Raw genomic sequence first — 14,635 nt, 5'->3', positions numbered from 1 at the left:
TCACCGAGGCCAAAGTGTGACCGGACACCACCGTGTCAACCAGCCCGTGGCACTGAGTGCCGTGTCCAGCCTTTCCTTAAACACCTCCGGGAACAGTGACCCCGCGGGCAGCCCCTTCCAACGCTTCACAATTCTTTCTACCAAGAAATAGAAAAGGAGGGTGTGAAAAATGCATGTATTTTATGCAAATATTAGAATGAATATTATATGTGTTGTGTTAGAAAGTAATGCTGTATTAATTCTCTTAAGTACTGTGTTAGATATAGTTTTAGGCTGTAAAAAATGTTAAAATAGAAACTATGCTATGTAGGATACTTTTTTTAAAGAAAGGACTCGCAGCGAGATAGCAGACACAGGACACCTAAATCTTTCAGAGAAAGAGAATTTATTGCCCTCTTATCAGAAGAAACGAACTTCTTCCTGCCTCGAAGGCGCTGTTAGGATTCGGAGGAAGAAGTTGACGATGACCACACAGAATCCTGTATTTCAATGGAATTTATGCATCATGTATGAAGTGTATGAATATGCAACTGGTTATTGTTTTTAAGGGTTAATCCTTTGTTAACGTGGGTCCTTTTTCGGACTCGTGCTGCCCGTAAAAAAGGTACCCGGACGTCCGTAATTCTTTGTATTTATTGTCTCATATTGTCCTAATTCAATTTGTCCAAATTGTTATTACTCTAATTGTATTACTACTTTTTATAAGCATTTTATTACTATTAAACTTTTAAAATTTTAAAAACAAGTGATTGGCGTTTTTCACAGAGGGCAACAAAGTCAAGCTGGTCAGTTCAGATGAAGAAATAGCAGTGTTTCTGTGCACCCAACGCATGGCAATTAATGGATTCCTAAATGAGAAATAAACATGCCCTCGTGCCGCCTCTGGAAAAGTGCAAGGGAAATAAAGTGAGGGTAAAAGAAAAAAAGGAAGATGCAATGAGAATAGGGTTGTTGTGTTCTTTTGGGCAGACCCACAGTGGGAGGAGGCTCAGGAAAGGCACGGAATGTGTTACCTCCGCAGGCAGAGAAACACAGAGAGCAGGACACCATCAGGACAGCATTCCAGAGCTAACCAGAACCACCTGCAGTCACAGAGCCTCACCTAAAAACTAAAATAGAATCCCATTACATGAACCCCGTTGAAAGTAATTTTTTACTATTTTTTTTGTTATGTTTGAGGTTTTTTTTAAATCAAGATTTCATTTGCATCAGAAAACAGTTTACATTGTTGCTAAAAGGTACTGGCACCTTAAAGAGACCAAAAAGTTGCCACAAACAAAAGCAAAACTAGGCTCCTTGTAAAATCATGCTAAGAGAAACACAAAAGGTCAACAACAAGCAGCCAAGCAAAAAGTTAGTGCCATAACAATCAAATCAAAAGCAGACATTTTAAGATAGAATTTAAGATAGGAATTTTCATAAGAGATACCAATTTATCACTGCATTCAATATCATCACAGCTGACATCACCTGTAGTTCTTCCCACACAATTTTTGGTATTCTGAACGCATCCACTTGAAATCCTTGTCTTAAATTAATAAACAGATAAAAGTCACTGTGTTCCTGTTAAGCAAAAGAGAACAGCAGCCAAGAGATAATCCACATCTGCTCCCAGCATAAACTGATACAGTCAGCTAATGGCAACTTCCACCATAACCAAACATTAACAGGCTTCTATGATAAAAATTTACAAAGCATATTTTCCCTCCATTTCTCTCTAAAGATCTCTGTTCAGAGAGCTTGGCAAAGATAGAGCACATATACTCTATCAATAATGTAACACAGCTGTTAATCTGAATCACTGAATCTCAATTTACCCATAATCCTTCCACCGGTAAGTATTTTCATAGCTTCACAAAAGACCTCATGCTCAATATTTTGTGGGCTTTTGCCTCAAACTTTACGGTGAAGAGAAGAAAGTGGTGAAATATGTTTACCTTATTCATTGGATAATAAAATCAGTGAGATTATTGTTTCCCCAGCTGCAAAATAAAATTGAAAGTTTAAAAAAAACTAAAGAACCAAAGTTCAAAACTAATATTATAAAAAAAGGAGGGTTACTGGCATCAAAATGCTTGTATGGGAAAAACTCTGTAGATATTTTTGCCATTAATATCAACAAAAACTAAGTGAGATATCTTACCTTCTAGTTATTATCTGGACCATTGAGTCAAAGGAGGATTATTCTTTTGCTACCTGTTGTACTATCCTACTAATCTAGTTTTAAACACTACAGCTGAGAGCAGAGGGGTCTGCAAAGCTAATTGGAACCTGTCACCACAGATTTCTGCATAAGCAGCCTTTTGGACATTAATTAAACTGCTAGTTACAAGTTAATGGATAGATTAATTAGGATAGCTATCAGTTCTTGCATGCTCCCTTGGCCTGTAACACCTGTCTTTTCAAACATTTTTGTTTAAACACCAAACAATTTGTAAAACCAGAAACTATCTTAAAAATATCCTGCAGTATTTTTACAGTCTGCAGCACTACATTCAAGGACATGCTTGGCTCATGTGTCTTATTTTCCCTCTTTTTCCTTCTAAAATGGATTAACAGTGTCAAGACTGCAGGTAACTTATGACTGCTCCAACACATGTGAAAAGCCAGAGTCTCCGTTCAGGTGAATGAGCAGTAAATTCCCCCGGGTAAGTATCAGCTACTCTGGAATCTGTTCATCAGTCCAAGAAGCCTGCATGTTCCCACCAAATTTTGTTTTCAATGACATTTGTGCCTTGGGAATGTTTTACGATGGGATCCATTCATTTCACACAATGAAAATGGGGAGCTCTGAAAAAAAAAAGAAGAATAAAATGGGGTAAACTCTGCAAAGATCATCAATGAAGACAGGTTGTGAACTTGTCAAAGCAGACTCAGCTGCCACCACGTGTCCTCTACTTCCTCCCAACCCTGAGAAATGAGGCTGCAAAGTCACAGCAGGGAAAACATTCTTCCACACATGAAATGCAGGAGGGAGTGGAATAACAATAATACAGCTGGAAGAAATAACATTTTCAGAAGTTACTGCTGATTTCAGTTTGTTTCTTTTTTGGGCATTCAGCTAGGGATATTTTAAACAGCCAAGATCTCAGGGAGTGCTGGACACCCAAATATAAAAATAACACCCTGAAAAAGACCTCAAATTAATCATCTAACTATAGCAAAAGGATTAATTTAATGGTTGTTTTGTGGGGGTTTTTTCCATACATACTGCTACTATAAATATTCTTCTTGATCCAGTCAAAACAAAACCCTAACATTGTGTATTCTCCTGGGTAGTTCTTCCTTCTACATCCCAAGCCCCAGCTAGTGATTCCATGGAGAGTGTAAAACCCCAAGTTGTCTCCTGAAGGACAAACTAATGGGCCTCCAGAATCACCCTGTGAAAAACACCAATCACTTGTTTTTAAAATTTTAAAAGTTTAATAATAATAATAAAATGGTTACAAAAATAGCAATATAATTAGAGTAATAATAATTTGGACAATTTGGATTAGGACAATACGAGCCAATAAAAACAAAGAGTTAGGGACAATCTGGGTACCTTTTTCTGGGTAGCACAAGCCTGAAAAAGGACACACATTAACAGAGGATTAACCCTTAAAAGCAACAGCCTGTTGCATATTCATGCATCTCATACATGATACATAAATTCCATTCAAACAGAGGATTCTGGCTGGTCAGTGTCAGCTTCTTCCTCTGAATCCTGACGGCATCGGCGTCATCATGCCTGAGCAAGGCAGGAGAAGTTTGTTTCTTCTGATAAGGGAGCAATAAATTCTCTTTCTCTGGAAGATTTAGGTGTCCCGTGGCTGCTATCTCGCTGCGAGTTCTTTCTTTAAAAAAAAGTATTTTGCACAGCATAGTTTTTATTTTAACATTATGTTATAACCTAAAACTATATTTAACATGCTACTTAAGAAAATCAATACAGCATAACTTTCTAACATAACACACATAATATTCATTGTAATAGTTGTGAAAAGCCAATCATAAAATACACATTTTTCACAACCCTCCACAAAGACAAAGGAACCTTGTCCCCAGCCAACATCACTCCTGCTGTTTTTAAAATCTCAGTTCAGCAAGGAGAGGTCCCATCTGCTCACGTGCTTGGGGTTTTTAATTTTTAAAAAAATAAAGAAAGGCACAACCTTTGTTCAATGGAAGTAACTCTTTTTGCAATATGGGTAATTAAGATCTGACTGCTAAGGAGTCTTTCACTGTGAATCACCACAGCCTGTTTGCAAGAAAACAGCTTTGGGAGATTTTACACTTCCCTTTCTAGAACCCACCTGGCCCAAAGGTAACTTAGTCCTTGCCTTCCTCCAGAGGGAATCCTGCACAGATCATCCCCAGGGTCACTTTCCTGGGAAGGTTTATGTAATAGCTCTGACATATGTCAGGTGCCAGGACGGGGACTTCCAGCTGCTGCAGTTCTTTCCTGTCATGAACACCGGAAGAATTGCAGCACACAATATGCGTGAACAGCAAATCTCAAAGTTTATTGATAACTCACACATATTTATATTGATGTTAATGAAGCTTATACATATTGCAAAAGCTGAGCTCATTATTGGTTAAAGCACACTTAGATCAACCACACCTACTTCTATGCTCTAATGATTATTTTGTTTCTATGTTTACATTCTTCTAGCTATTCTACTTAGGCTATCTTCATTTTCTGGCAAAAGATTTTCTCCCCCATCTTCCTGTTGCAGCGAAGGTCACCATGACCTCTGTCAGTGATTGGACACTGATTACTTAATTCCCAGCTTGTTTCCCCTATCCTTATCTAACGGTATCACATCAAAGTGGCCTTTCTCAGCTAGCCAATTATCCACAAAGCTCTCCACACTTTCCCCTTTTCTCTGTCTTGAATTAAAACACATCATCCAGTAGAGGCATGAATTAGTGGTTCCAGAAGGAAGCTTTACTTCTCTCCTTTTCAAATGGTCTCAATCTAAATTACCTGATTTCTCTCCTCCCACCCATGTCCCTTTACGTCTAGCTGAGTTTACACAAGTGAAAACTTTTTAACACATCTGTTCTCCAAAAACTAACGTATAGACAGAAGGACTGTTCCAGCACAGGATGTGGTATTTAAAACACAGCCACAACATGCCCAAGCAGCAAAGACTGCATACATGCTTCAGGTGCACCCCACCCTGTGACCTCACACATCCTCGAGGGCTGCAGCACCTCCTCCATGGCAGGGAGGCACACTGGGAGCACGGAGGTGGTGAATTCCAAGAGCTCAGCCAGTTGCAGCAGGGCAGTGTCAGAGTTAATTTGGGTGTATAAAATATTTCTTGATTGACCTTTTCTAGGAAAGCAATGACATTGACATTTTCTGAAAGACTTGGGAACGTGAGGCTTTAAGTAACTTTGATTTTATAAATTTCCAAGATGCATTAAGAAGGGAACATATTTAAAAGCAGCTCCAGAAACCACCAGCTTTCTGATATTAACAAGTCAAGATTGTGCATCTGTGACATGGAACAGAAATCATGAAGAAAACTCCATCCAGCAAGGGTAGGAAGAGAGCCATGGAAAAAACATTTATCCAGTGTGAGCAAAGTGGCAACTTGTGCCCTAATCTTTCTGTCTTGGTGACAGTGACCAGTGAGCACAGAGACAATACACCTCTCACTCACACATCCTCTGGGATTCTGAGCTTTGGAGCTCAGTGAAGGCACAGATCTGGGCTGACAGTCACACAAAAGCTGTTTTGTAAATGCAGATTGGGATCAATGTTCAGGCTGTTGGATTGCTTCATCATGGAGAATTTGGGAATCGCATTTACATTAAAAACTATTTTGAAAGATTGATTTGTATCAATCAATCTGCTGGATGGAAGCAGCAGGCTGCAGGGACACACCGTGCAGTTATGGACATTCCCAGGGAAGGGCTCATCCCACTGCACTCACCTGGAATGAAGGCAGTGGGCACTTGTGACAACCCAATCTTGGGCAAGGACTGCTCCTCCACAGATATGCTCATCTGCAGTTTGCACTTAACTGGAATGTTCTGGCCTGCAGTGTGTAAAGGCCACGAGTAGGGCACAGCTTCTTCACCTCCAGTTATCCTACTGAAGAGGAACCTGGGCTGATTTGAAGGCATTCCACAAGCATCCTCTGAAACAGAAAGCACTGATGTTCCAAGAAGTCTTTAGAGGTTAGGTTAAGACTGGGAGAAGTAAAGAACATTCCAGTTAAGGGCAACCCCACAGCATTTCAAGCTCCACCTCCCCCTTTTTTGCTAAATCTTCTAATTTCCCTCATTTAATAGGCTCTAAATGTTTAGACCACCATGAGGAGCTGATGCTAGCAAAAACAGAGCTTCACCAAGATGAAAGCTACCATTTGCCTTCAGAAGTTTTAGCCTCAAACCTACAATGAACAGGGACTCATCCAGTTCTATAGACTACTAGAGGGGGAAAGGGCAGTTCTAAAATGCTGATTGTTATTTTCAATTACTCTGTAGTCTTTGCAATTGTTTTCACCAAGGGAAGTTGGTGTAAACTGACATACATGCTGAAATGTTATTGAACTGTTGCACATCACTTAGCAAGATGAAGGAAACGAGAAAAATTAGGTTCTGCTAAAGTCAAAGCATGGAAATGTCACAGTGCATATTTTTATTTCCTCAAAATGTCTTACTAAAAAAATCTGGACCAACTGCAACCATTAGGTATTTATAGTCCAAAAGGTACTCTCTATTCCCATGAAGGAAACATAACTGAGATTGTCTTACCTGCCATAACCTTTATTTCTTCTTCAGTAACACTCATGTTTTCAAAATCTTCATCTTTAGTTGAATTCAAAGTAGTTAAATCTAGCAAATGAGGGTGGTCAGTGTGTTAGCAGGATGTCTTGAGTAATATTTGTATTTTAGAATAACTTTTATTTTCTTATTTATTTTTGTAGAAGAAACAGATTTCTGCTATTACAGTATTAAAGTGCTATTTAAAATGTGCCACAAACATGACTCCCAGGTTTTAGCCAGATTCATTGTTTGTTTTCACCATTCATTAGTCCTTTGTTTAATGCCTGAAGAGGTTCACAATCCTTTTTTTTCACTGAAACAATTTGTTAGATGAGAATCTCCTAGAGCAAAATAATTCTGAACAGCCAATCCACTGAAGAGCCCTTTGTGCTGCCCCAAGGAGGCATTTTCCTAAGTTTCTATTTAGTTTTCTGTTCCCTGTTAGACGAACAAAGGAAACTGTAGCTCTGAATCCTCCAAAGGTCTCTGTCTCATCAGGGAGGAAGACAACCAGCTTCACAGCAGAGGAGCTTGGAGCAGGTGCTGGTAGGGCAAATCCACAAGACTCAACTAAAAATGAGAAAGCAAAGGCTCACTAAAAAATTAACAGGTACTTTTTAATCCTTCTCTCTTTCAACAGTGGGCGCGCAATATTCTGTATATTCCAGCTTTCAGACAGGAAGGTAAAAAGTAACCATGACCAAGAGATAAGCAGGCTGAGGCTGAAGGACTGACCTATTCCTGGCAGCCTGTTCAGAAGTTTCTTCATCAGAAAAAGGAGTCTCTGGCATCATTTCACAACAGTCTATTGCAGCACCCACAAACTTCCTTACAAATGAAACACCCCAGCTACCTTATTTTCCCTAATCTAAGCACCAGCTTCAAGCAAGTGCTGAGAACAGTTTTCTGGGATAGGATTTCCTCTCATTCACTATAAGCTAAGTGGCAAAAATTTAAAAATTACATGAATGATAATGGAGTGATGAACAGCTGGACTCGGACAAGAAGATGTCTTGGGTGCTTTGTGTGTGACCATTCCTCTAGACCCAAATTACCGTGCTATGTATTTTCTTCACTGGAACCAATTCAGTACTGCATTTCACACAGAATTTAAACACTCAAAAATTTTTCACTTCACTGTGGCTTTGCCTCTGTAAGTTGAGAAAAATTAGCAATACCTACAAGCATTTTTCAAGGTACTGAAACTAGTACTATAATATTACCCGAGACTCTGCAAGCAAATTTAAACTGGACAATAGGACTAGTGAAAGTCATGAAATAAATAGAACATCCCCAAAATTAAAAATCAAAAGTCAAAGCAATTTCCTCTTCTTTTCCCACATCTTCATACACAGTCATGGCATCATAGGAGCAATCTTCACTCTCTTCTACTTCAAAAGACTGGTATGTAAGCTTAAAATTTAAAAATGAAAGAGTGAACCTTGTTGTGAAAGTCATATGGAAAAAATTCAAAGATCTACAGGGTCTTTACGATTGTGAGTGATTCCTGCAAGGTTTGGTTTCTGTGACATTCAGAAATATTAAATTTTCTAGAAGAGTCTGCAATGATGAAATTTAACCCATGAAATCTTATTTTACTATAACCTAAAGGACAAATCCAAACCTATCTGTTTTTTGGGATGGATAGTGATTCCTTTTTACTGCATCCAGCAGCATCATTCATGCTCATGTTGCTTGATATTGTTTGTCCTTAGCTGCGTCATTTCTTGTTAACTCAGTGGTGCCCATTTCCATCATGTAGACCCAAAAAGGGTTCATGTTATATCTTAACTACAAGGGCCTCTGGAGCACAGATAATCCACTGACAGCCTGCCAGGTTGCTGCAGTGCTCTGGGTAGTGCATACTCTCCAACACTCCTTCTTCAAGAAGGGACTCACAGCCAGCAGCTGGAAATGCAGGCAGACAAAAATGGAAAGGAAAGCACCAGCTAGAAGTGCTGCCAGAACAGGAACATCAGGAGTTCTTTTAAGACTCAGCAGGTGGCACTTGGGCCCATCCTTATGGCTGGTGAACGGCTGTGCACAGAAAAACCAAACACAATTCTCCAGGACATGTTTTAGCCTCAGCTGCCTCCCTCAAGGCCCCCCAATGAAAGCATCATCCACACAGAAATACCACAGGGGTTTCCTCTGGTTTGTTTTCTCTTGACATTTTTTTTCCAGGTCCCCACCCAAGAGTGTAGGCAGGCACATTACTTGGTTTAAACTTACCAGGAAGAATATCTGGTGTAAGAGCTTTGTAGGTAATGGAAAAACCAGTTCCATAATCCTCATCATTAGAAACAAATTTCAGCCTTATGCTATTGGAGCCAATCAAAAGAGATAATGAAATATCTTCTCCACAGAATTTCCCTGAAACATAACATTAGAGAATAATCACTGTTTAAAGCCTTCAGTTACTTGAGAAAACTTGCATGTACCATTTTTAATACTTAGCTATAAAATTCTAGGATTAAAGAGAAATTTCCTATTCATCCTTCTACTTTCCTTATTAACCCATTATCCCAAATAGATTCACCCTATTAAAAATTGAAAATCATTGACACCAGAAATGTGATACAGTTCCCTACCAGGCATTTTCCAACCTCTTCACCTCCCACACTCTTTTTCTTTTATTTCAGATCCTATGTCTCAATGTATCAATCAAGCAAGTGACACAATCAACCACCACCTCATTGGGTGCCCTTGCTGTTAGAATAAGGAGTGCTCTGACAGGTTATAGATCTCAAAGACCTTTTCCAACCTGAATGATTGTTTCAAAGAACAAGGGTACAAAAACTCACCCACGAGTGAGTTTTTTATCAGTCTGTCATCTTTTGAACAGACTGATAAAGAATCATAGTCACAGAACATTTCTGGCCAGAAAAAGGGGGAGAAACAAAGCCATATGTAATTCCCTTCTGGCACAAATAGAGTCCATACACACAATCTGGAATAAGAAATCAGTTCCCATTCATAAAAATGCAACCAAAACCTACACTTGTATAGGGAGTATTCTCTGGGGGAAGACTCTGTTTTCTCTGCTTACTGATGGTTTTGATAGAACTGTTCAGGCCTTCCAGGAAAATGCAATTCCCCTTCACTCTTGCAGAGTTTGCCATCCTGAGCACTACAAAACACTGTGAGTTAAATCATAATGGAAGGAATTAGGTTTGACACATATGCAATCTGGTGTTCCACCAAAAATCTCAAACATCTGGAGGATATTGTGAGACAGGGTTGCTGAGCTGCACTTTGTTTCTCCTGGCAGACTGATGCTGTGTCTTCTCTTTTCTCTCTTTTATTTGGAATTCTGGTAAATCAGCTTTAAACCCCATCATCTGGGAGCAAGAATGAAGCCCTGCCAATGGACTCTCATTTTTTTGTAAATGGCAGTGCTTACTTTTTACCTTAAAGAAACTCTTGGCTACATGAAGATTTCATTAGAAATAATTTTCAGTGAGGAAAAATGGATACCCCAGAGCATAACAAAAGTGTTCATGGCAGCCCATGTGAAATAATGCCCTTGGTTATGTTACAGCAGGAGACTTTTGCAACAGTTCAAGGTGCTGCTAAAAATTACTTTATTAAAGGAAGCAAAAGCTGTCCTATTTGGTCAAGTGTCAGCAGAAACACAACACCACAAAAATCATCTCCTCTTGCCCTCCTTTCTCATTGCAAGGTAACCCAGTGAGAGCAGCATTTATCAACTCTTTAAACACAAACAAATTTAAGGAGTCAAGTACTTATTAGAATATTGCACCTGCAGCATTCTGGGAAGACCAATAAAAACTGGCAAAAATGTTTTCAAAACAGTTTCTTCCTTTATAAATTCCAACTATTTTGGGGAGGGCTTTTTATGCTTTAACACAAATAAAAAAAGATATTGGGGGAAAGTAATGTACTCACCTGTGGAGATTTTCACTTTCAGATCTAATGAAGGAGGGATAGGGAAGGGGGAGGAAAAAGAAGAATAAATTCCTGCAGTTTCATATTCACAATTTACTTTTGTCCATGTGAAATGGCAATTTTGTACAGCTGGCACTGAGGCAACTCCCAGTGCTTTTTGGGGACACAGTGCCTACAACAAACTAGGGTTTGGAATCAAAACAAAATTGCAAGTTCAGGGAATGCTGACATTGGAATAAACATTTCTGGGGTAGCCACTATCAGGATGAACCATGCTTTGACAGGCCACCACTCAGTCTGAGCAACACTTTTTCAGAAGCTAAACCCTTTTCATTTTTCTCTGACATTATGGGGGTTCCTTCTTTGAATCATCAATTGAAGATGGCTTCTAATAGGAAATTTTATTTTTCTGCTCACAATTTTTTTTCTTCTCATTGACTGAACCTCATAAATAACCCTCCCTCAGTTTTTTCAGTTCTCTGTGTAAGTTTTAACACAGTCTCCAAATCCCTTTAATGAAATTAGCCCAAACTAGAAGAAGATGTCAATTCATTTTCTTATAACTCTCAGTAAAGTTCACCCCTGCCATTTATATCTCCAGCTCCATGATTTTGGCAGTGGTGCCTGATGGTCACACACTGTTCCCCAGCACAGAGGGAATTCATGGCCTTTTGGGAAGAGTGAACAAAACCACAAAAGCACTTCTGAGTGTGACTTGTCCCTATGTTGTTGTCAAATGTCTGAGCCAACATGTTTTAGTTGAGAAAAATGACAAGTGACTTCAAAGAAGTGCACATGGAATCTCTGATACTTTCAACTGGTGAATTTCCACTTAAAAAAAGAAAAATTCTAATAAACATGCTAATAAACATGCTAGCTGCATAAAAGAAGAATTCTAATAAACATGCTAGTTGCATAAAAGGATCATTCTTAAAAAAAAAAGGCCCAAGTAGGAAGTAAAGTGCATTTACAATGCTCTCAATTTGGTTTTGACAGCTACCTGTCATTAACACTTCAAGGGACTGTGAAACACTGCAGTGCTTTGACAGGAAATCATGTAAGTGCTGTGTCCTGAGACAAGATAAAATTAAATAAAATGTTCCCAGACAGAGGATTTGTCACAAGCGAGGGATGCATTACTGTGGGACGCATTACTCAGCACCATGCTGAGGTCTGGGAATATTCCCAGGGATCCTCTGTTATAATGTTTGTTCTTCTCACTCCCTCTCCAGCCATAGGCACATCCCATCCCCAGGAGATGACACCAGCAAGGCTCCAGGCCCCAGGCTTGCCTTGACACAAAAGGGGTCTCCCTGGAAAAAAGCCAGCAAAATCCCAGGAGCCAGAGCTTGTACAGTTGAGCAAGCCTTAAAGAGTTTGTTGGGGTCTCTTTTGTGCCTTACTGAAAACCTGCAACACAGGGGACAGTGAGTTTTAAAAGCGCTGTAAAGACACACACATTTTTGGGGTGTTTAGTCAGGATTGTCAAGAAGGGGAGAGACAGACAAATTCCCTCATGGGTTCATCTCTGATGTGCTTGAGCATGTAAAAAAGGAGTGAGGAACAATCACTTAACCTTTATCCCACTTCCTTTCCTTCCTGTAATCCAATTCTTTCCAACATTAATTAATTTATCAAGTGTTCTGAAGTTAGAAAGCCCTAAGCATTATTGCACTGGGGTACATTGCAAAATTGCTCTCAGGAACCTGTCCTACAACCCATACAATAATTAAAAAGGAATCATGTCATTAAGTGCATTGCCCCATAGGGGACTTTTGAAAGAATTCCTACTTCCAAACCTCCCAGTTTACAGGGAATTTGTTTACTTTGTTTACAATGTGGTTCTGCTGGAGCAGGGATCCTGGACAAGGGGGGAGTTTTCCTCTGCAGCTCCAGGGCTGCTGGAGATGGGCCTGGGCTCCCTCTGGCAATGCAGGGCGGCAGAAGCTGCTCCTCCGGGAATGCACTGGGCAAAGGCTGCTGTGCTGTTCCCAGGCTCAGATTGTATCCAGGTAGGAATGCTTGGCTCCTCCCCTGGGCGGAGCATCTCCCCATGGGATGGTGGAATTTGATCAGCCATGCAGGGACACTCGCTGGCCACGGACAGAAGAGATCTCCTGGAGGGAGGATTGGCTGTGGGAGAGATAAAGAAAAAACTGGCCCATGAACAGAACAGAACTGCCCCACCTCTGACAGATGGGGACAGAATACAGACCCCCATTTCCAACCTAAGACACCAAATTTAATAGAGCATGGTTCTTCTACACACCATCACTGAAGTCTTTGCTGTAAAATACTGAAACGCTCTCTGAAACTTATTTTTTTGAAGCAAAATGAACTTACCATGGCATGATTTGCTAGCAACTTACCCAGGCAGATCTACACATGGAAATAGAGCTCACATGGAGAGAATATCAGTTGCTATTTGTCCCAATAATTTATACAGCTTTTGAGGAGACAAAACTTTATTTCCTGCACACTTTATATTTAACCAATATTACAGACCTGAGAACCACACCACAAGTTTATAATGTTGTTGGCAGCATGCTCAGTGTTTTATTGTTTGGCCCAGGGCTCCCCAGTAACTACCCCCCCACCAATCCACCATCAGTGACCACCCCAACAATCATTTATGTGTTTATTCAATTCTAGTTTTTCATTCTTTCCCCTGCCAGTCAAAGGATAACAAACCCCAGATTTTATTCTGAATATGCAGTTTTATAAGAATTGAATATAAACCCTGTCCTAGAAACTTTGAATTGCAGTTGTTTTGGGTTTTTTTTTTCTGGTATAGATGCAGAATTTATTATGAGTGCAGTTTTCCTACTAGTCCTGAAGAAATCTCCATTTCTGCCACTTCTGAAACCCATATCACCAACATGATTCCACCACTAACCAAAAACTTTTTAAAGCTGCTTTCCTTCAGGGATTCATTTGTATTTTACAGGGACAAAACAAACCCTCCAGACCCCCAAACCAGTTCCATGTACAGCAGAGCTCTGCACTCGTCCACCACAACAGAAGGGCATAAAAACAAGAATAAACAATCCCTGTGGTTATGAGTGATGCTCATGGGCCACTGATGTGGAATAGAAGATGGAGAAACAATGGGCAGATGGAGAAACAATTCAAAGCACATTCCAATTTCTCACAGAGAGGCATCACTTTCTGTGCAGCACCAAAGGGGTCAGAGAGAAAAAGCAGAGGGGCACGTTCTGTCCAGGCTGCACTTACCTGGGATGGCAGAACAGAAGGGGAGGCTTTCTTACCTGTTATTCTGTGTTCTCCTCTTCTGCTACCTATTCATAGTTCTGCTGAAGCTGTTGCCTTTACCCTCTGTGTAGACAGAGGCACCTCCCACTGGGGAGCTGCTCTTGCCCCTAAAGCTGGCAGCTTTGGCAGACAGCTCTGGCAGCACCATTCCTGACCAGCACCACCCTGGCCACTGTTGTAGTTGAGACAGAGACAATACAAAGCAACACACTCCATTTTCAGAAGGCTTCAAACCTGTTTTTATTATGACATGCATGCTTTTTATACTTTCTTACAAAACTCCTTAGTTTACACTTCAGTCATGAGAGAAAAACAAAGTGCTCATTGGAGTAGGCAGTTGGAGGTTTCTCTTATTAATCCTTCTTTCTTGGTTTCTATATCAATGACCTTGGTAGGAAATTCTTTCAGGGGTTAACATGGATCCTCTTATCAAACTTCTCTCTGGCTCACAGCAGTCACTGTAAAACCTCTTCCACAATTCCCTCCTTTTTTTGTATTTTAGCCACAAACACAACTGCTAAGGACTTTTCAGGGCCCTTGCAAAAATCCAAGGAGACAGGGGAGACACAAAACAATTATAACAACCAGCAGCAAAATTAACAACCCAGCTTCCAACAGACTTTAGGCAAAGGTCAAACCCACCACACCACCACTGATCTTCAGCCACACCTTTGCACTGAATCCC

General features: G+C 40.2%; 2 protein-coding genes across 2 annotated transcripts; both read right to left on the bottom strand.

Moving 5' to 3' along the window:
- Nucleotides 1-1,552: 1,552 nt before the first annotated feature.
- Nucleotides 1,553-5,779, bottom strand: LOC139604199 (prostasin-like). Its single transcript, XM_071455276.1, is given in 6 exon segments — nucleotides 1,553-1,563; nucleotides 3,212-3,380; nucleotides 4,312-4,444; nucleotides 5,135-5,293; nucleotides 5,295-5,326; nucleotides 5,714-5,779. Coding segments are annotated over 6 exon segments (570 nt in total).
- On the bottom strand, nucleotides 5,308-14,098 carry OVCH2 (ovochymase 2). Its single transcript, XM_071455275.1, is given in 13 exon segments — nucleotides 5,308-6,034; nucleotides 6,037-6,137; nucleotides 6,757-6,837; nucleotides 7,216-7,337; nucleotides 8,087-8,186; nucleotides 8,560-8,676; nucleotides 9,001-9,141; nucleotides 9,573-9,718; nucleotides 9,818-9,908; nucleotides 10,678-10,701; nucleotides 11,818-11,925; nucleotides 11,928-12,044; nucleotides 14,011-14,098. Coding segments are annotated over 13 exon segments (1,344 nt in total). The 3' UTR covers nucleotides 5,308-5,926.
- Nucleotides 14,099-14,635: the final 537 nt, after the last annotated feature.

This window comes from Agelaius tricolor, unplaced genomic scaffold (assembly GCF_023055355.1).
Source record: "Agelaius tricolor isolate 1412-34295 unplaced genomic scaffold, bAgeTri1.0.p SCAF_46, whole genome shotgun sequence".
NCBI lineage: Eukaryota > Metazoa > Chordata > Aves > Passeriformes > Icteridae > Agelaius > Agelaius tricolor.
This window is presented reverse-complemented; position numbering and strand designations above follow the sequence as displayed.